This window comes from Musca domestica, unplaced genomic scaffold, assembly GCF_030504385.1.
Source record: "Musca domestica strain aabys unplaced genomic scaffold, Musca_domestica.polishedcontigs.V.1.1 49, whole genome shotgun sequence".
Lineage (NCBI taxonomy): Eukaryota > Metazoa > Arthropoda > Insecta > Diptera > Muscidae > Musca > Musca domestica.
The window spans coordinates 4,983,586-5,005,001 of NW_026712344.1; the positions used below are offsets into that span (position 1 = coordinate 4,983,586).

At 36.9% G+C, this 21,416-nt stretch overlaps 1 protein-coding gene across 1 annotated transcript; it reads right to left on the minus strand.

Moving 5' to 3' along the window:
- Positions 1-308: 308 nt before the first annotated feature.
- Positions 309-19,517, minus strand: LOC101893955 (myogenic-determination protein). Its single transcript, XM_059127939.1, has 3 exons — positions 18,346-19,517; positions 497-619; positions 309-392 (listed from the first exon to the last, which is right to left on the minus strand). The coding sequence occupies exons 1-3, from the start codon at positions 18,988-18,990 to the stop codon at positions 309-311; spliced, it is 852 nt and encodes a 283-aa protein (XP_058983922.1). The 5' UTR covers positions 18,991-19,517.
- Between the last annotated feature and the right edge of the window lie 1,899 nt (positions 19,518-21,416).

Consider the following 21,416-nt stretch of genomic DNA (forward strand, 5'->3'; position numbering starts at 1 on the left):
TTATATTTGTTACCCACAGCCGTAATATGCATTCCGTAACAACGATATTCAGGGAAATATATGATTTCCGATTTCAAATTAATTGTGCGCCAAATGGGCAATACAATTCCGAATTTAAAAGATACAAATGCTTCGGCATATTTAGTCCTTTGAACTTGAAATTATAATTATAATCATAGCGCGTATGATTGAATTCTCCCATAAAAACTTTTAATTGTTATATGGAGCTCTACTAAATTAGCAAAGTGGTGTAGGGTATCATAAAGTCGGCCCCGCCCGACTTTAAAACTTTCTTTACTGGTTTATAATTAACTTACCAAGTAGTCCTGATGGCAGGATTTCCCACTTATTGAATCCGTTATATTATCCATTGAACGAATTGGCGACGATTCCTAAGATCAAAAAACAAAAAAATGTCAATATTTTTTTATTTCTTAACTTTTGAGGCTATCGTTTCAGTCTTCCACCCAGCCAGTGCCGATCTCATGCAACTCACCTGCAACAAATCCTCTAGACTTTCGATATACTCAATAGCATTGCGCAGTATTTCAACTTTCGGCAGCCGTTGATTCGGATTTGAAGATGTACGTCTTTTCAACAATTCAAAAGCCTCATTAACCTGCAAATACAAAGAAAAAGGCATTAGCAAATCAAAAACAGCTACTGCGAAACATTGCAAACTCATCTCGTTGCGATTGTGGTTCTAAAATAATTTTGCGAAAAAAATTACAGACAATTAATAAAAATTCTAATAAATTTTATTCTTCTCTTGCAGAAGTCCAAAAGCAAGGAACACCACGGCGTGAGTGATAAATTACGGCAACATTAAATATATTGTGGGCTAAGTATGTATTTGCAGTGATGCTTAAGATATCTTCTGTTGACGTCAGGGACGGAAAATGCAGGGCGAATGTAACAGTTTTTATACCCTCAGCCATATGGCTACAGAGGGTATATATCATTTGATACGGCCAAAACGTGCCTAGTCGAAATAACGGTTTTAGACCCTAGGTCTCTTTGGACCAAATCCGTTTCAGAACATTTGGAGTCGATCTGGCGATGTCCGTCCGTCCGTCCGTCCGTCCGTCCGTCTGTCTGTCTGTCTGGCTGGTTGGTGCGCACGATAACTCTCGAAGGGAGTATCCAATTTGGTCCAAACTTGGTACATCGTAATATTTTTGTCAAACTTAGATCGAGTTCGGAGATGGGCAATATCGGTCCACTCCTTCTGGTACCTCCCCCACAAAAGTTCGAAATTTTCAAAAAATTTAATTTTTGCACAGAATGAGAAATTATAGTCCGATTTTGCTCCAACTTTGCAAACCTTAATATTTGCGTCAGTGTGAGGTCGGGTGTGAAAATGGAAAATATCGGCCCACTCCATCAAGTACCTCCCCCACATATGGTAAAAATTTTGAATAATTACAACTCTCTTAAAATGTGATGTAAGTGTCCGATTGTCTTAAAATTTTACACATCCCAATATTTATATTAACCCAAGGTCTGGTTTTAAGATGGAATATATCGGTCCACTCCTTCTGGTACCTCCCCCACAAAAGGTCGAAATTTTCAAAAAAAAAAAAATATTTTTTTTGGCACAGAAAGAGAAAGAATAATTCGATTATTCTGCTACTTTGCAAATCCTAATATTTGCATCATTGCTAGGTCTGGTGCGAAAATGGAGAATATCGGTTCACTCCTTCTGGTACCTCCCCCACAAAGGGTCAAAACTTTAAATAATCACAACTCTCATAAAATGTGATGTTAGAGTCTGATTGTCTTGAAATTTCACACATCCCAATATTTATATTAACCCAAGATCTGATATTAAGATGGAATATATCGGTCCACTCCTTCTGGTACCTCCCCCACAAAAGGTCGAAATTTGCAAAAAATATATTTTTTGCACAAAAAGAGAAATTATAGTCCGATTTTGCTCTCACTTTGCAAATCCTTATATTTGCATCAGTTCTACGTTAGGTGTAAAAATGGCCAATATCGGTTCACTCCTTCAAGTACCTCCCCCACAAATGGTCAAAATTTTGAATAATTACAACTCTCATAAAATGTGATGTATGAGTCCGATTGTCTTCGAATGGCGCGCATCCCAATATTTATATTAACCCAAGCTCTGGTGTTAAGATGAAGTATATCGGTCCACATCTTATGGTACCTCCCCCACAAATGGTCGAAAATTTGAGATATATATTTTCTGCACAGAAAGGAAGCAATAATCTAATTTTGAAAAACATAACGCTCAAAGAAAGCGAAATAAGGATTCAACTCTTTTCAAATTTCACACATACAAATTATTTTTGCTAACACCAGATCTGTTTTGAAGATGATCCTATATATCTGCGAACACCTTCTGGTACCTCACCCACAAAGAGACATATTTTTCAATATTTTTATCTGTCATAAATTGGGAAACAACTCAGTGATTCTTTAAAATTGCTATATCCATCTGCTGTAATAATATTTATATCATATTTATGTAGGTCCGATACGAAATTGACAATATTGACCCATTCTTTAAAAACCCACTCCATAGAGGGTGAAGAGGGCTGAGGGTATACATCTGTCGGCAAAGCCGACCGATACTTTTTTACTTGTTTAGATAGAACTAAATTTAATAGTGTACTTTTATAAAGATGGTCTGTAGAAACGAGAAAAGTGTTTCATTAATAGATTCCGGTAAGTTTTTTATACCCTCAACCATACTAGTATGGAGGGTATATTAAGTTTGTCATTCGGTTTGTAACACCTCGAAATATATATTTTAGACCCCACAAAGTATTTATATCCTTGATCAGCATAAAATTCTATGTCGTATGAAATCACTCTAGCTTCCGAACGAATTGAAGTAGCTTGATAAAATTTAACTCAAATGTATACAATGCCTGCAGAACTTTTGGTATTGAAAATGGGTCATGTACAGGTGAGATGAAAAAACACTCGTCCGACAGCTGTTAAAATTATTCCAGTGACAGCTCATTATATTGTTTACAAGTGTACAAAAGCATTTTGGTGAGAATTTTTCAGAAAAAAAGTTATTCGTGATGGAATTTAAGCGTGATAGTGTGATTCCTTTGTATTTGGCTGGAAACCACAAGTGGCTATCGTTAGAGCACTTCAGCATTTAAATTTCAAGGAAATGGACGGAGGAAAACAACAACATCAGCTGAAATGGTTCGAAAAGTAAAGAAGCGACTCGATCGAAACCCGCATCGCAGTGGCAGAAAAATATATTGTGAGCTGAACATATCACAATATTGAAAAATGAGCTCGGGATAGAGCCATTGAAATTCCAAAAAGTGTAAGAACTTACACCACAACAGAAAGAAAATATACTTAAAAGAGTTGTTTCGCTTGGCTGAAAGTGGTGAACTGCCGAATTTGGTTTTCACCGATGAGAAAACCTTCGTTGTCCAGCAGTTTATAACAAAACAATATGATCGTGTTTACTTGCCAAAGAGGTCAACAGGAAATGTGCATCTTCGGTTGGCCACCAGAACTCAAACGCCGGCCATGGTGATGGTGTGGGCCGCCATAACAGCCGAGGGTCGCTCTTCGCTCGTATTAATCGAACGTGGCATCAGATAAATGCCGAATATTATCGCGAAAATATTCTGGAGGGTATATTGAAGCCTTTGGCACGCAAAAAATTTGGCCGCAGAACTTGGATATTCTAACGGGAGCAGCACCATCGCACTCATCACGCGCAGTTTTTTATCTCACCCTGTAGGTCCTCGTTTTGGTATAGCGCCCATATAATGGTACCTCCTATTTTCGGTGTTTTGGTGATTTAAGCGACATTATTCACCGTAATTGTTTCAAATTTGGTATTTGAACTTCGTAATGGATACTACAGCCTATGACAGAAAATTGTCTGTGCCGGTCAACGTCTTCGTATAGGCCCCATATAACCCTATATTCGGTATTTTGATGATTTTAGCGACATTATTCACCGAATTTTTTTTCAAGTGTCGAATTTGAATATTGTAATGGCTTATGGCAAAAGTTGCCCATGCAGGTCCACGTCGTAGAACCTAATATAACGGCTACATTCGGTATTTTAAAGATTTCAACAGAATTTTTAACGGATTTTTTTTTTAATTGCCAAATTCTTTCCAAATGGTGGAGGGTATTCAAAGATCGGCCCTGGCGAACCTTCAGCTTTTTTAATTGTTTTTTTATCCAAACTTTCCAACCGACAAGAAATGAAATTTTCATGTAATATTTCCTAAAAATATCTACAAATTTAGCATACCCTTGCTACGTCGGTGATCGGAGCTATTGCTATATTTGAGCCGATATTCATCAAATTTAAAATACCTGCTTCTAGGATGATATTACAGATTTGGTGCAAAGTAAACGAGAAATAGGGCGAAGAAATATTTGGGAACTATATCCAAATCCCTATTTCTTGATTTTATTTGATTACCGAATATAATTGTTATATAGGCTAGACATTATGGATTTGATGAAGTTTTTGGAAAATCGTACTAAAATGATACGAAAAGTACTAAAATGTACTTAAAATTGAAAGTTTGTATTGGAAGGAGCTGGAATTCTGAAAATTGGAATGAGGGTCACTGATAGAGTGCAGGATAGATGACCAAAGGGTTTTTGAAAATTCGAACTTTAATAATACCAAAAGTTCTAAAATTCTACTAAACTTCGAAAATGCTACGGTTTGGTATTATGTAGACGGATATAGCAAAAAAGGTTTGAAATTTGTTATCAGAATCAAGTTTGGAAAGTAAATCACTTTCATATATCAAGAAGATGGTTTTGGAAATGTGTACTAAGTCTGTGAACTGCAATGGTACTAAATGTTGGAACACTTTGGTTTACGGTGAACGTATGAAGCTGAAATTTCGGAATTTTGTATTGGGGTCTCTGTTGATAGTAGGTTTGGGATAAAGAGGTGATTTTGTAAATGTGTACTACAATAGAGCTAAAATTCTGAAATTTTATATTTAGATTATCGATGGTATTTGTGTTTGAGATTTGGCAGTAGGTTGAGTTTGAAATTTGTTATCAGAATCAAGTTTGGAAAGTAAATCACTTTCATATATCAAGAAGGTGGTTTTGGAAATGTGTACTAAGTCTGTAAAATGAAATGGTACTAAATGTTGGAACACTTTGGTTTACGGTGAACGTATGAAGCTGAAATTTCGGCATTTTGTATTGGGGTCTCTGTTGATAGTAGGTTTGGGATAAAGAGGTGATTTTGTAAATGTGTACTACAATAGAGCTGAAATGCTGAAATTTTATATTTAGATTATCGATGGTATTTGTGTTTGAGATTTGGCAGTAGTTTGAAAATGCGTCCTATATTTTTACAAAAAGTACTAAATGGTACTAAATTCAGTGTTGGGTGAAGGTATGGGTGTGGAATCCTCAAATTTGATATGTATGTATTGAGGTCTCTGTTGGTATCTGGAAATTGAGATATAGCGGTGGTTTTGGAAATGTGTACTATAATTGTACGAAAAGTACTAAATTTGGTATTGGATGAAGGGATAGAACTGGAATCCTGAAATTTGGTATGCATTTCATGAATTATATGAGGTTAAGATTTGGAGATGGTTTCGGAAATATGTACCATAATTGTACGAAAAGTGCTGAAGGGTACTATATTTGGTATAGAGCTGAAATCTTGAAATTTGATGTTTAGATTACTGATGGTATCTGTGTTTGAAATTTGGCAATGGTTTGGAAATGCGTCCTATATTTGTACGAAAAGTACAAAATTGTACTATATTCGGTGTTGGGTAAAGGATAAGAGCTGGAATCCCGATGATTAATTTTGAGGTCTCTGTTGAAGTGGTTTTGAAAGGTGGTGTTGAAGGTGGTTTTAGAAATGCATACTAAATGATACCAAATTTGATATTTAGTGAATGTACATAGCTGGAGTCCTCAAATTTGATATAGATGTCACTCTTCGTGTCTATGCTAACGGTTTGGAAGTGGTTTTGGAAATGTGAATTGGGTGAAGGGATAGAACAGGAATTGCGAAATTTGATATTGAGATCCCTTTTGGTATCTAGGATTGTGATATGGAGATTGTTTTGTAAATATGTACTATAGTTGTACGACCAAAACTAAATAATGCTAAATTTGATATTGAGCGAAGATATAGAACTGGAATCCTGAAATTTGATATGGATATCACTGTTGGTGTCTGTGGTTGAGAAAGGAGCTGGAGCTGCGTACTAAAATTGTACTTAATTTGGTAATCGGATAAATTACAGAGCCGAAGTCCTGAAATTTGATAATGAGGTCACTCTTGGTATCTATGGTTTTCATATGGAGACGTTGAAAAAATTTTAAACGGAAAAATTAGATGTAGGTCCATTGTGCAGTGCATTTACTATTATCCTTCTCGGTAATTCCCATAACGAGAGATTTTGAAGACTTTTTGGTGTAAAAGGTAAACATTTTTCTATTATTCTTTCTGAAAAAGGAAAAACTATAAAACCTTGGAGGTCTAAGAATGTAGTACGATGTATAAAGTCTTGATTAAAAAATTCTGTCAAACTGAACAAATTAAGGATTTGAGTACTAAAAAGGCCCAAAACGAACTTTTGGAGCGAATATAAAATTTAAATGTAGACTTTTCGCTGATAAAGTGGAGGGTACTTGCTAGTTCATATATTCAGGGTGAGATAAAAAAAACAGCAACAAAGTCAAACGCCATAATTTTTACATTTGTTTTTTTTAATTTTATTGAACGAAAGCAAAAAATGTCGGAAAAAACATCACATTTCGAATTGGTGGCCTTTGGCACGAATTATGGCCTTCAAACGGTCAATGAAACCGTCACACGCTGCCCGAATGTTGCTCTGCGGTATTTTGGCCCATTCCCAACGAAGCGCTTGATTGAGGTGATCGACACTTTGGTATTTTTAGTCCCAACCTAGCATTCCAAATTACTCCAGACACAATAGTCCAAGGGATTGGTATCCGGAGATTTTGGTGGCCATTTTGCGCTGGAAATGAAGCGAGAAACCTCATTTTGTAACCATTCTTGGGTGGCGCATGCTGAGTGCGATGGTGCTGAGTCCTGTTGGAATGTCCAAGGTCTGCGGCCAAAATGTTTGGCTACCCAAGGCTTTAATACACCCTCCAGAATATTTTCGCGATAATATTCGGCATTTATTCTGATCGATTAATACGAGCGGAGAGCGACAATCGGCTGTTATGGCGACCCACACCATCACCATGGCCGGCGCTTGAGTTCTGGTGGCCAACCGAAGGTGCACATTTTCCGCTTACCTCTTTGGCAAGTAAACACGATCATTTTGTATATTTTGTAACTGCTGGACAACGAATGTCTTCTCATCGAAGAAAACCAAATTCGGCAGTTCACCACTTTCGGCCAAGCGAAGCAACTCTTTAGCTCTTCTGAGTCTATTTTCTTTTGTTGAGGTGTAAGTTCTTGCACTTTTTGGAATTTCAATGGCTTTATCCCGAGCTCATTTTTCAATATTTGCCCAATGGAATATTGCGATATGTTCAGCTCACGAGCCATTTTTCGGCCACTGCGACGCGGGTTTCGATCAAGTCGCTTTTTATACCCTACACCACAAGGTGGTCAGGGTATTATGTCTTTGTGCATTTGTTTGTAACAGGCAAAAGGAAACGAGACAGACCCATATTCCTTTTGATGATCTGCATAGAATCACATTCTGAGTCGATTTATGCATGTCCGTCCGTCCGTCTGTCCATGTATTTTTGTAAACAAAGTCCAGGTCACATTTATTGCCCGATCCAGATGAAATTTTATACAAATCATTTGTTTGGTCCAAGGACGAACCCTATTGAAATTGGAGATAAAAAATTTAGATAATAGCTCCCATATATATCTTCGTCCGATTTGCCTTTTATTGTGCACCAAATGTGTAACATCAGCCTCATTTGTATGGAATTTTCCATATACACCCAAATTAGGCCTGAAAATAAGTATGCCTAATTTGATCGAAATCGGTTCTGATATAGCTATAGCTCCCATATATATTGTTCATCCGATTTGTTATTTTTGCCCTCCGCAGCCGTAATATGCACTCTGCAACAACAATATTTGGGGAAATATATTAAATACAGCTCAGAAATACATTTGCTAAATTTTATCGAGATCGGTTCAGATTTGGATATAGCTCCCATATATAACTTCGTCCGATTTACCTTTGATTGTGCACCAAACGTCTAATATTTGTCGGACGGAATTTGGCACTTACGACCGAATTGAGTCTAGAAGCTAGTATGTCAAATTTGGTGAAGATCGGTTCAGATATAGCTATAGCTTCCATGTATATTATTCATCCGATTTGTTATATTTGTCACCCACAACCGTAATATGCACTCCGTAACAACGATATTCAGGGAAATGTATCAAATTCAGCTCAGATTTGGATATAGCTCCCATATATATTTTTATCCGATTTCAAATTAATTGTGCACCAAATGGGCAATACAATTCCGAATTTTAAAGATACATATACTTCGGCATATTTAGTCCTTTGAACTTTAAATTATGATTATAATCATAGCGTGTATGATTGAATTCTACCATAAAACTTTTAATTGTTACGTGGAGCTCTACTAAATAAGCAAAGTGGTGTAGGGTATCATAAAGTCGGCCCCGCCCTACTTTAAGACTTTCTTTACTGGTTTACTTTTCGAACCATTTCTGCTGATGTTGCTATTTTCTTCCTTCCACTTCCTTGTACTAAGATACATAGACATCAAAGATTTATTCATATTTTAAAGCTGGAGTGCTCTAACGGTAGCCACTTGTGGTTTTCCAGCCAAATATAAAGAAATCACACTATTACGCTTGAATTCGATCACGAATAACTTTTTTTTTGGAAAATTCTCACCAAAAAGCTTTTGTACGCTTGTAAACAATATAATGAGCTGTCACTGGAATAATTTTATAATTTTAACAGCTGTCGGATGAATGGCTGAGAAATAACAGCCGTCTGTAGTTGGTTGCGGTTTTTTCATCTCACCCTGTAGATTAATCGATCATAATTAAATAAACACAATTTGTGAAACAAGCATTTGTTCTCCCATTCGCCCAATTTGTAAAAAAACATAAAAAGTTATTTCATGTCAAATAACATAAATGTCACGAATGATTAGCATCGACAACAAATTAAGACATAAAGATCCGTAAAAAATGGCCAAGTCTATGGAAATGAGGATGCTCAGCCGCTATTGCAAGAAAACCAGAACATCAAAACCATAAATTAATTTTTATGATCTGCAAAAAAGATCATCAGACGAATCGTTAAAATTGTTGCAAGTCGTAACATTCAACAATCTGCTATTAAGTCTGCATGTCACAATGTAAATCTTGTGCTAACCCCAAGTTGGAGATTTGGAAAGCAATCATAAAATGCTGGAAGGACCACACAAAAATTCTACGCCACACCAATAAAAAATAACAACAATAAAAAGACTGGGAAAACACATTGCCAGAGAAATTGTCATCCACTTTCCATTTCAAAATAGATTTTACACATGTACCTATATTTTTATGTAAATACAAATTAATAGCACTAGAAAATTCCCAGTTTCAGATTGTGTTACATGTGTGTATTTCCTATGTCTTGCAACACAAATTTTCCCCAGGAAAAGAAAAAACGATAACATTTTGGAGAACATCTACAAAAACTTTGGAAAATAAAATTAATTTTACGGCCATATAAAAATTTATTTTCAAATTAAAAAAACATTAACAATTAAAAGGTAATAAAATGTAAATTGGAAAATTAAATTCGAATTAAATGAGGCAGCCATCTTCAGAATTTCTATAAAAAAGTTTTCTATCAATGCCTTTAAGTGTGAGATAATTCAGGCAAAAACGTGGATTTATGGCGGAACGAACTAAAGGTTAACTACTGTTGTTAACAGCCGCCTCTAAGAGTGGGCTTATATTGCTATGTAGTTTCAATTTAAATGCTTTCTATGAAATTTTATTTTTGAAAATGTTGACTCATTATGGAGAAGGTACCAGGAGAGTTAATTATACAGGGTGAGATGAAAATATTGCAACCAACTTCAGATTGCTGTCATTTCGCAGCCACTCTTCCAACAGCTGTTAAAATTATTCCAGTAACAGCTCATTATATTGTTTACAAGCGTACAAAAGCATTTTGGTGAGAATTTATCAGAAAAAATGTTATTCGTGATGGAATTCAAGCGTGATAGTGTGATTTCTTCTTTATATTTGGCTGGAAAACCACAAGTGACTATCGTTAGAGCACTCCAGCATTAAAATGTAAATAAATCTTTTTGTCTTTGTATCGTAGCCCGATGTCAAGGAAGTGGACGGAAGAAAACGGCAAAATCAGCAGAAATGGTTCCAAAAATAAACAAGCGACTTGATCAGAACCTGCGTCGCAGTGGCCAAAAAAGGCTCGTGAGCTGAACATCCATATTGCAATATTCCATAGACAAATATTAACAAGTTAAAAAGCAGTAAGTTCGGCCGGGCCGAACTTTGAATACCCTCCACCATTGGAACGAATTTAGAAATAAAATCCTGAAAAAATTTTGGTAAAATTTTAAAAATACCGAATATTACCGTTTTACTGGTGCCTATACGAAGTGGACCCACACCGGCATTATTTGTCATGAGTCATTACCAAATTCAAATTCGGAACTTGAAATAAACGCGAATAATGTAGCTAAAATCATCAAAGTATAGAATATAGGGAGGTACCGTTATATCGGAGCTGTGCGATATTCTGTAGCATCCATTACGTCCTTCAAATGCGACATTTCAAACAACTTCGCTGAGTATTGTACCTAAACTCGTCAAAATAACGAATATAGGGAGGTACTGGTATATGGGGCCTATGCGAAGACCTGGACCTGCATAGACAATTTTCTGTCACAGACTGGAGTTTCCATTATGAACTCAAAAAAAAAAAAATTTTGGTGAATAAAGACGCTAAAATCACCAAAATACCGAATATAGGGAGGTGCCGTTATATGGGGGCTATACGACCTGGACCTGCACAGACAATTTTCTGTCTTAGGCTGTAGTATCTATTTCGAACCTCAAATACTAAATTTGAAACTATTCCGGTGAATAATGTCGCTAAAATCATCGAAATACCGAATATCGGGAGGTACCGTTATATGGGGGCTATACGAAGACGTGGACCTGCACAGACAATTTTCTGTCTTAGGCTGTATTATCCATTTCGAACTTCAAACACCAAATTTGAAACCATTCCGGTGAATAATGTCGCTAAAATCATCAAAATGCCGAATATCGGGAGGTACCGTTATATGGGGGCTATATGAAAACGTGGACCTACATGGCCCATTTACGAACTTAACCTGCCTACTGTAAAAATAACAATGTGTGCAAAATTTTAGCCTTGTATCTCAATTCGTTCGAAAGATAGCGTGATTACAACAGACAGACAGACGGACAGACGGACAGACAGACAGACCGACAGACAGACAGACGGACATCGCTAAATCGACTTAGAATTTTACGCTGATCAAGAATATATATACTTTGTTGGGTCTGACATGAGTATTTCGAGGAGTTACAAACGGAATGACATAGTTAATATACCCTCCATAGTATGGTGGAGGGTATAAAAAGTGGCCACCAAAATCTCCGGCTACCATTCCGTTGGACTATTGTGGCACTAAAGGTTGCCACAATTGTTTAGGTTTAGGTTGGCAATAAAAAATACAAAAGTGTCGATCACCTCAAGCAAGTGCTTCGTCGGGAATGGGCCAAAATACCGCAGAGCAACATTCGGGCAGCGTGTGACGGTTTCATTGGCCGTTTGAAGGCCATAATTCGTGCCAAATGTGACCAATTCGAACAAATCTAAACTCATTCTAATATTTGATGCTATTTCCGATATTTTTTGCTTTCATTCGATAAAATTAAAAAAAAAAAAATTGTAAAAATTATGGAGTTTGACTTTGTTGCAGTTTTTTTTATCCCACTCTGTAGTTTCAGTTTAAATGCTTTCTATGAAAATTTTGTTTTTGAAAATGTTGGCTGTTTGTGGAGAAGGTTACAGGAGAGGTAATTTTGTATATGTCCTGTTAATGTACATCATCTAACTTCGGTATAAATTTTGGGATGTTCTAAGTTTGGACAAAATCGCTGACTAAAATCACATTTTATATAGCGTATCAAGTGTGAAAATACGTTTGGTGTTCAATGGGTACGTAAATAAACAGAATTGTCGATTTTGGAGTGAGAACCATAGCAAAAACTATAAATGAATGCAGAAAAGGTTACAGTTTGGTGTGGTTCATGGGCCGGTGGCAACATTCGACCATACTTGTTCAAAGATGCTGTGAATCGTAACGTAATTGTGAATTGTGGATGCTTATCGAACTTTTTATACCCTCCACCATACATAGTATGAAGGGTATATTAAGTTCGTCATTATATTTGTAACTCATCGAAATAATAATTTTAGACCCAACAAAGTATATATATATTTTTGATCAGCGTAAAGTTATAATACGGCTATCCATCCGTCCATCTGTTGTGATCATGCTACAGACAAAACAAATTAAGATAGGAAGCTAAAATTTTGCACAGATCTGTTTTTGTCTGCAGGCAGGTCAAGTTCGAAGATGCGCTATATCGGTAGACGATATCGTATTGCCCCCATATAACGGCACCTTTCGATATTCGGTATTTTGATGATGAAAATCCACACAAGGAGTTCCTTGTGAGTACTTTATCCCTTGGAAAATAATTATCTATATAGGTCCACGATATCGTATAGCCCCCATATAACGATACCCCCGATATTCGGTATTTTGATGATTTTAGCCACATTTTTAAATGGAATTGTCTGAAATTCTAAACAAGGAGTTATTTGTGAGTACTTTACCCCCAGACATAGATTTATCCCCCCATATATCGGCACCTTCCGATATTCCGTATTTTTAAGATTTTAACAGAATTTTTAATGGATTTTATTTTTTTTTTTTATATCCTACACCACAAGGTGGACACGGTATTATGTCTTTGTGCATTTGTTTGTAGCAGGCAAAAGGAAACGAGATACACCCATAACTCCTTTTGATGATCTGCATAGAATCACTTTCTGAGTTGATTTATGCATGTCAGTCCGTCTGTCCATGTATTTTTGTGAACAAAATGCAGGTCGCATTTATTATCCGATTGAGATGAAACTTTGCAAACAACATTTGTTTGGCCCAAGGACGAACCCTATTGAAATTGAAGATAATCGGTAAAAATTTAGATATAGCTATCACATATATCTTCGTCCGATTTGCCTTTTATTGTGCACCAAACGTGTAATATCAGCCCGAATAGTATGGAATTTTGCACATACAACCAAATTAGGCCTGAAAATAAGTATGCCAAATTTGATCGAAAACGGTTCAGATATAGCTATAGCTCCCATATATATTGTTCATCCGATTTGTTATTTTTGTCCTCCACAGCCATAATATGCACTCCGTTGTTTGGGGAAATATATCAAATGCAGCTCAGAAATACCTTTGCTAAATTTTATCGAGATCGGTTCAGATTTGGATATAGCTCCCATATATAACTTTGTCCGATTTACCTTTTATTGTCCACCAAACGTCTAATATTTGTCCAAATGGGATGGAATTTGGCACTTACGACCGAATTGAGTCTAGGAGCTAGTATGCCAAATTTGATCGAAAACGGTTCAGATATAGCTATAGCTCCTTTATATATTGTTCATCCGATTTGTTATATTTATTACCCACAGCCGTAATATGCACTCCGTAACAACGATATTCAGGGAAATATATCAAATACAGCTCAGAAATATCTTTGCCAAATTTTATCGAAATCGGTTTAGATTTGGATATAGCTCCCATATATATCTTTATCTAATTTCAAATTAATTTTGTACCAAATGGGCAATCCAAGTCCGAATTTAAAAGATACAAATACTTCGGCATATTTAGTCCTTTGAATTTTAAATTATAATTATAATCAATCAACTCAACTAAAGCTCAACTAAATAAGCAAAGTGGTGTAGGGTATCATAAAATCGGTCCCGCCCGACTTTAGGACTTTTTTTACTGTTTTTTTTTTTGAAAATTTTCTAATTCGTTCCAAATGGTGGAGGGTATTCAAAGTTCGGCCCGGCCGAACTAACTGTTTTTTTTACTATTTTACTATTTCAACAAGACGCTATCACATACTACACAGTAAGTTTGATATACGACGATTTTTTTTTTTTTTTTTGGAAATTTGTACTAAGTGTGCTAACTGTACTTAATGGTACAAAACTTGGAACTTTTGGCAAACAGATGGGCGAACAGATGAAGCCAAAATTTTAAAATTTTTTATTGGGTAGTAGGTTTGGATACAGAGGCGGTTTTGGTAATTTGTTCTATAGGTGCACGAAAAGTACTAACTAGTACTACATTTGATACAATTTGGTATTGGGTGAAAAGATAGTGTTTCATATCTGAAATTTTGTATTTGGGTCGTTGTTTATGTATAGCCTGCACATATGGACATTGTTTCGGAAATATGTACTATAATTGTACGAAAAGTACTAAATTTGATATTGGGTGAAGGGATAGGGCTGGAATCCTCAAATTGGATGTTGGGATTTCTGCTATCTGTGATTGAGATTTGGAATGTGGTTTTGGAAATATGTACTATAATTTTACGAGAAGTACCAAATGGTACGAAAATCAGTATTGGATAAAGGAATAGGACTAAACTCCTGAAATTTAATACAGATATCACTGATTGTGTCTGTGGCTAAGATAGAAGGCGGTTTGGGAAAGTGTGTACTAAGTGTGCTAATTGTAGTAAAGGTACTAAATTTGAATACGATTGGTTTAGAGTTTAACGAATGAAGCTGGAAATTTTAAATTTTGTATTGGGTTTCCTGTAGGTAGTAGGTTTGTGATAAAGAGGTGATTTTGAAAATATGTACTACCAGTGCACTAAACTATACTATATTTGGTGCAATACTACAATACTATCTATTCACCCAATACCAAGGGTGAACAGATAGTGCTTGAAATCTAAAATTTGGAATTATGGTCGTAGTTTATGTACATCCTGGACATATGGAGATGGTTTCGAAAATATGTACTATAATTGTACGTAAAGTACTGAATAGCACTATACTTGGTATTGGTAAAGGTATAGAGCTGAAATCCTGAAATTTTATAGTAGTGTCTGTGTTTTTGAGATTTGCCACTGACTTGGAAATGAGTTCTATATTTGTACGAGAAGTACTAAATTGTACTACAGTTGATATTCGGTGAAGGGATAGAATGGAAATTTGATGCTGAGGTCCCTGTTGTTGTCTGTGATAGAGAGGAGGAGCTGTTTTTCATGGGAGAAATTAAAAAGCTGAAATCCTCAAATTTTATATTAAGCTCGCTCTTGGCATCTGAGGTTGATATATGGAGATTGATTTGAAAATACTTTCTATATTGATATTGGGAAAAGGAATGGAAAAAGAATACCGAGATATGATATTTAGATTATTGACGGTTTCTGTGATTGAGATTTGACGGTGGTGTGGAATTGCGTCCGATATTTCTACGAAAAGTATTATATGCAAATAAATTGGGTATTGGGTGAAGGGATAGAGCTGGAATACCAAAATTTTATATTGGTACAAAATTTGCTATTGGAGCTGAAATTCTGATGGGTCCCAGTTGGTGGTGGTTTGTGATAAGGAGGTGGTTTAGCAAATGTGTAGTACGAAAAGTACTAAATAGTGCTGAATTTTATACAATTTGGTATAGGGCGAAGCGATAGTGCTTGAAATTTGCGATTAGGGTCGCTGTTCATGTGTAGCCTGAATAGATGGTTTTCGACAAGTATTTTGACTGATTTTAGCCACACACTATTATTTATTCAAGTGTGAAATTTGGAGATCTAATGGGTACTAACTCCGATGCCAAAAAATGTCCTATACATATATATGCCTTCGTTTAGCCCCCATATAAGGGTACCTCCCACTTTTCGGTATTTTGATGATTTTCGCTACATTTTCCAAAAATAATTATCTCAAACTTGGTCTTTTTGAAATTTTGGTATGTGCAGTATTTAAGGAAAATCTAACATTTGATTCCAATTTTTTGCGAACAATAATGATTTTGAACATTTGTTGGGGCAGGTACCACAAGGAGTTGGTCTATAAATTACATATTTACATTAAATCTCAGAAAAAAATGAAGGCATACCAAGTTTGAAAATAATGGTTGACTTGTTTCGCTATTTACGAGAGATATAAGTTTTGAAAATTGTGAACCTTTTGTGAGGGAGGTACAAGAAAGGGTGGACCGATATCTATTATCTACACACCAGATCTTGTGATAGTATATATATGTTAGTATAAGGTTAAGAAAGAATCAGATGCTTATTTCGCATTTTATAAGAAATATAATTATATAAAAATCTAACCCCTTTGTGGGAGAAGTACTGGAAGAAGTGGACCGATATATCCCTAATTCAAACTAGATATTTTGTTAATTAAAGTACTGGGATGTGTGAAATTTAGGAGAATCGAATGCTTACTTCGCATTTCATGGGAGATATAAATACTCAAAATTTGACCTGTTGTGTGCGACGTATATTTCTTCTTCGTACCATATTTTATGTTCGTAAAAATATTGAGATGCGCGAAACTCGAAGGCAATTGCACTTTTTATAAGAATTTTAATTATTCCAAATATTGACCCTTAGTGGGGGAGGTATTTGATAGAGCAGTCCGGTATTGTCCATTTTCACCTAGCACTGACAAAATTATTGCGATTTCAAAAATTGGATGATCCTTTCCCGTTCTATACGGCAAATTATTTTCTTTGAAAATGTTTACCTTTTGTGGGGAAGGTATCAGAAGGAGTGGACCGATATTGTCCAACTCCGAACCCGATCTAAGTTCTATAATAATAATACGATGTTTCAAGATTGAATCAAATCGGATACTCCCTTCGAGAGTTATCGTGCACTCCAGCCAGTCAGAAGGATGGACGGACAAAACTAGATCAACTCCAAATGTCCTGAAACGGATTTGGTCCAAAGACACCTAGGGTCTAAAACCGTTATTTCGATGAGACACATTTTGGCCGTATCAAATGATCTATAACCTCTGTAGTCTTATGGCGGAGGATATAAAAATAACAAGTAAAAAAGCTGTAAGTTCGGCCGGGCCGAACTTTTAATACCCTCCACCATTTGGTACAAATTTGGCAATTTCCAAAAAATAAAACCCGTTAAAAATTCTGTTAAAATCTTAAAAATACCGAATGCTTATACGACGACGTGGGCCTGCATAGGCAACTTTTGTCATAAATTATTACAATATTTAAATGGGAAACTTGAAGAAAAATCTGTTTATAATGTAGCTAAAATCGTCAAAATACCGAATATGGGGGGTACCGTAATATGGGGGCTATACGAAGACGTGGACCTGCACAGACAATTTTCTGGCATGGGCTGAAGTATCCATTACGAACTTCACATACGAAATTTGAAACAATCCCTGTAAATAACGTCGCTAAAATCATTAAAATACCGAATATCGGGGGGTACTGTTATATGGGGGCTATATGAAGACGTGGACCTACATGGCTCATTCTTTGACTTTGCATGAAGTATCCATTACGAACTTCAAATACCAAATTTGAAACGATTCCGGTAAACAATGTCGCTAAAATCATCAAAATACCGAATACGGGGGGTACCGTTATATGGGGGATACAGAAAGACGTGGACCTGCACAGATAATTTTCTGTCTTAGGCTGTAGCATCCATTACAAACTTCAAATGCCAAATTTGAAATAATTCCGGTGAATAATGTCGCTAAAATCATTAAAATACGAATATCGGGAGGTACCGCTATATGGGGGCTATATGATAACTTGGACCTACATGGCCCATTTACGAACTTAACCTGCCTACTGGGAAAAAATATATGTGCGCAAAATTTTAGCCTTCTATCTCAATTTGTTCGAAAGATAGCGTGATTACAACAGACAGACAGACGGACAGACACACAGACAGACAGACGGACATGGCTAAATCGTCTTAGAATTTTACATGATCAAGAATATATATACTTTGTTGGGTCTGACATGAATATTTCGAGGAGTTACAAACGGAATGACAAAGTTAATATCCTCCATAGTATGGTGGAGGGTATAAAAAGAAGCCAATTTCTTAGAAAATATGGTGGAAATCTATTCAAGATACATCCCAATAGATGGCCAATTTAAAATGCCAACTTGACGATACCAAAATAAATATACATGTGTACCGGTTTCAATGCGTTTTCCTATATCCTGGCTTACCTTTCTCAAACGTCGACGTTCACGCATTGTAGCCGCCTTGCGCCGATCCACTGCAACGCTTTTCTTTTTGCACGCCTTGCAGGCCCAGGTCAGACAGGGTCTTGACGATTGGGCATTCGCACAGACGAGCGGCGCCAAGACATGCTCCTCCGAGCTTAAACTATTTTCATCGTAATCCGTGAAAATGGGCGAAGGTGTCAGGTTGTGGGATTCGCTGGTGGTGTCATTGAAATGGCGAAAACTGCAATCGTTGGGCGACAAGTTATTGGAATTTGTCAGGTTATCGCAATTGTTCGAGGCGCTATGTAGGCGGGATAAGAATGAATGTAATTGTTGCTGTTGTTGTTGTTGATGATGATGGTGGTGATGTTGTTGCTGTGGTTGATACTGTTGATTTTGAAGTTGTTGCTGCTGTTGGCGATGATGTTGATGAAGTTGGTGTTGCTGCTGCTGTTGTTGTTGCTGCTGCTGCACAACATTTTGTTGTTGCATTCTTGAATTGAATTGATATTGAATCATTGATTTGTGGATATTGAAGTCGTTTTCCTCTTCCTCTTCCCTGTTGTGTTCTTTTTTAATTGCCACAACACTATCACTTTGTTCCGCTGTGGTACACTGAAAATTTGTACTGCGATATTTTGTCATAATATTTCTTTTTTTTTCAAATTTATTTTTTCTTTCAAAACTTTTAGTATTAATTTCAAATTTATTTATTTTGGATTTCTTTTCAGTAATTTAAAAACTTCACGCGCACTTTTCCCGTCAGCAATTTTTCCCGTCGTCAAAATAAACTATCCGCCGCGTACCGTCGTTGTTCCCAATCTTCGTCGTCTATCGTCGTCGGCACTCATTCAACATTTGGTGACAAAATCTTCGTCGTCGTTTTCATTTCCATATTATTTTGCTTCTTTCCCTTTTTTCCGTTTTAAACTCAAAATTTTCATTCGAAATATTCTGAGTGAAACACTCAAAACATCATTGTCACGCTGCAGAAGATTTGAATGTTTTGAGTTGTTGCTATTTTTAAATCGTTCGCTTATTCGTTCGTTTTTGGCATTCCTTCTAATGTCTCGAATCATGAATGGCTAGGCACCATGCCATATGGTGATGGTAGAGGTATGTATGATGGTATGGCATGAGTGTGTGGGATCACGCCTCCCAATTCCTTTGGTGTTGAGCATCGGGCAGTGGTCAATTTGGGTTTAGTATCCGACATTTTGTTTTCGAATTAAGAGGATTTTTGAAAATAGGAAGCAATAAGTAGTAAAAAAGTCCAATACAACAACAGCCATAACTTCTTCCCCTTCACATCAGAAGTGACTCTCATGCTAAATATCAGAACTATCTAGCTCTACCTCTTTGAATTTTGTAAATTTTTCTTAATGTACAATATTTTGAAAATTTTAATACCTTTTTAGTACAACTGTTAGATACACCTTAGGGTGAGATAAAAAAAAAACTGCAACAAAGTCAAAGGCCATAATTTTGACATTTTTTTTTTTTTCATCAAATTTTATTAATTGAAAGCAAAAAATGTCGGAAATAGCATTAAATTTTAGAATAAATTTAGATTTGTTCGAATTTGTTACTTTTGGCACGAATTATGGCCCATGAAACCATCACACGCTACCCGAACGTTGCTCTGCGGTATTTTGGTCCATTCCCGACGAAGCGCTTGCTTGAGGTGATCGACACTTTGTTACTTTTTAGTGCCAACTTTGCTTTCCAAAATACTTCAGACACAATAGTCCAACGGATTGGTATCCGAAGATTTTGGTAGCCATTGTGCGCTGAAAATGAAGCAAGAAACCTCATTTTGGAACCATTCTTGGATGGCACGTGCTGAATGCGATGGTGCTGAGTCCTGTTGGAATGTCCAAGGTCTGCGGCCACAATGTTTGCGTGCCCAAGGCTTTAATGCACCCTCAACCAACCTCGTTGTTTGTTGGTGTATTTTTGAGATATGCCTTTTCCACTGTGTCATTTCGTGAGATTCTTCGTGAGGAGGATCTTGTCTATTGTTGTGTCATTTGTCTCTACTTGTGAAGCTGATGGCCATGTATTGGTCGCAAGTCACCCGTGAGGGAGGCTAAATCGTTGTCAGTGTGTCCACTGTTGATGTGCTTTGTTTATGCATTGCTGGTTTGTGATGGCGTTGGTCACCAGTCCAGGACTGTTTAGAGTCCAACTGGTAGTAACTTCGGTTACGAAGCCTGACCGGAGGCTATATTCTGGTACCGCGGGTGTCAGGTGCCCCTAGGTCCTTGGTGCTGGCCCCCTTGTGGGAGCTTCGCGGTGGCTGTGGTTTGTACCCAAATCGCGGGTAGAGTATTAACTCGAATGTGGAGTTGCATTTTCAACCGGGGGCCTGACCCATAGAAAGGCAGGAGTTTAGATAGGCTCCGCCCCTAACCAAGGGGGTGATCACGTCCAAATACGTGTGAACAATTGGTACTCACATTTCGATGTGGGGACGTTGATAGACGCATTGTATTCACCCGGTGTTTAGAGCACCGTGAGGTTAAGCCAAAGCGGCAGGTACCCACGTACTCAAAATCACGAAACCCTCCAGAATATTTTCGCGATAATATTCAGCATTTATTCTGATGCCACGGTCGATTAATACGAGCGGAGTGCGACCATCGGCTGCTATGGTGGCCCACACCATCACCATGGCAGGCACTTGAGTTCTGGTGGCCAACCGAAGGTGTACATTTTCAGCTGACTGCTGGACAACGAATGTTTTCTCATCGCAGAAAACCAAATTCGGCAGTTCACCTCTTTCGGCAACTCTTTAGCTCTTTTGAGTCTATTTTCTTTCTGTTGCGGTGTAAATTCTTGCACTTTTTGGTATTTCAATGACTTTACCCCGAGCTCACTTTTCACGATTTGCCGAATGGAATATTGCGATATGTTTAGCTCACGAGCCATTTTTCGGCCACTGCGACGCTGGTTTCGATCAAGTCGCTTTTTATACCCTCAGCCATATGGCTACAGAGGGTATATATCATTTGATACGGTCAAAACGTGCCTAGTCGAAATAATGGTTTTAGACCCTAGGTCTCTTTGGA

Excerpts from the sequence above, each read along its gene's own strand:
- LOC101893955 (XM_059127939.1), bottom strand. The coding sequence starts at position 18,990 with ATGACAAAATATCGCAGTACAAATTTTCAGTGTACCACAGCGGAACAA. Across the intron at positions 620-18,345 it reads AACGTCGACGTTTGAGAAAG|GTTAATGAGGCTTTTGAATT; the intron begins GTAAGCCAGGAT and ends TTGTATTTGCAG. Across the intron at positions 393-496 it reads GTCTAGAGGATTTGTTGCAG|GAATCGTCGCCAATTCGTTC; the intron begins GTGAGTTGCATG and ends TTTTGATCTTAG.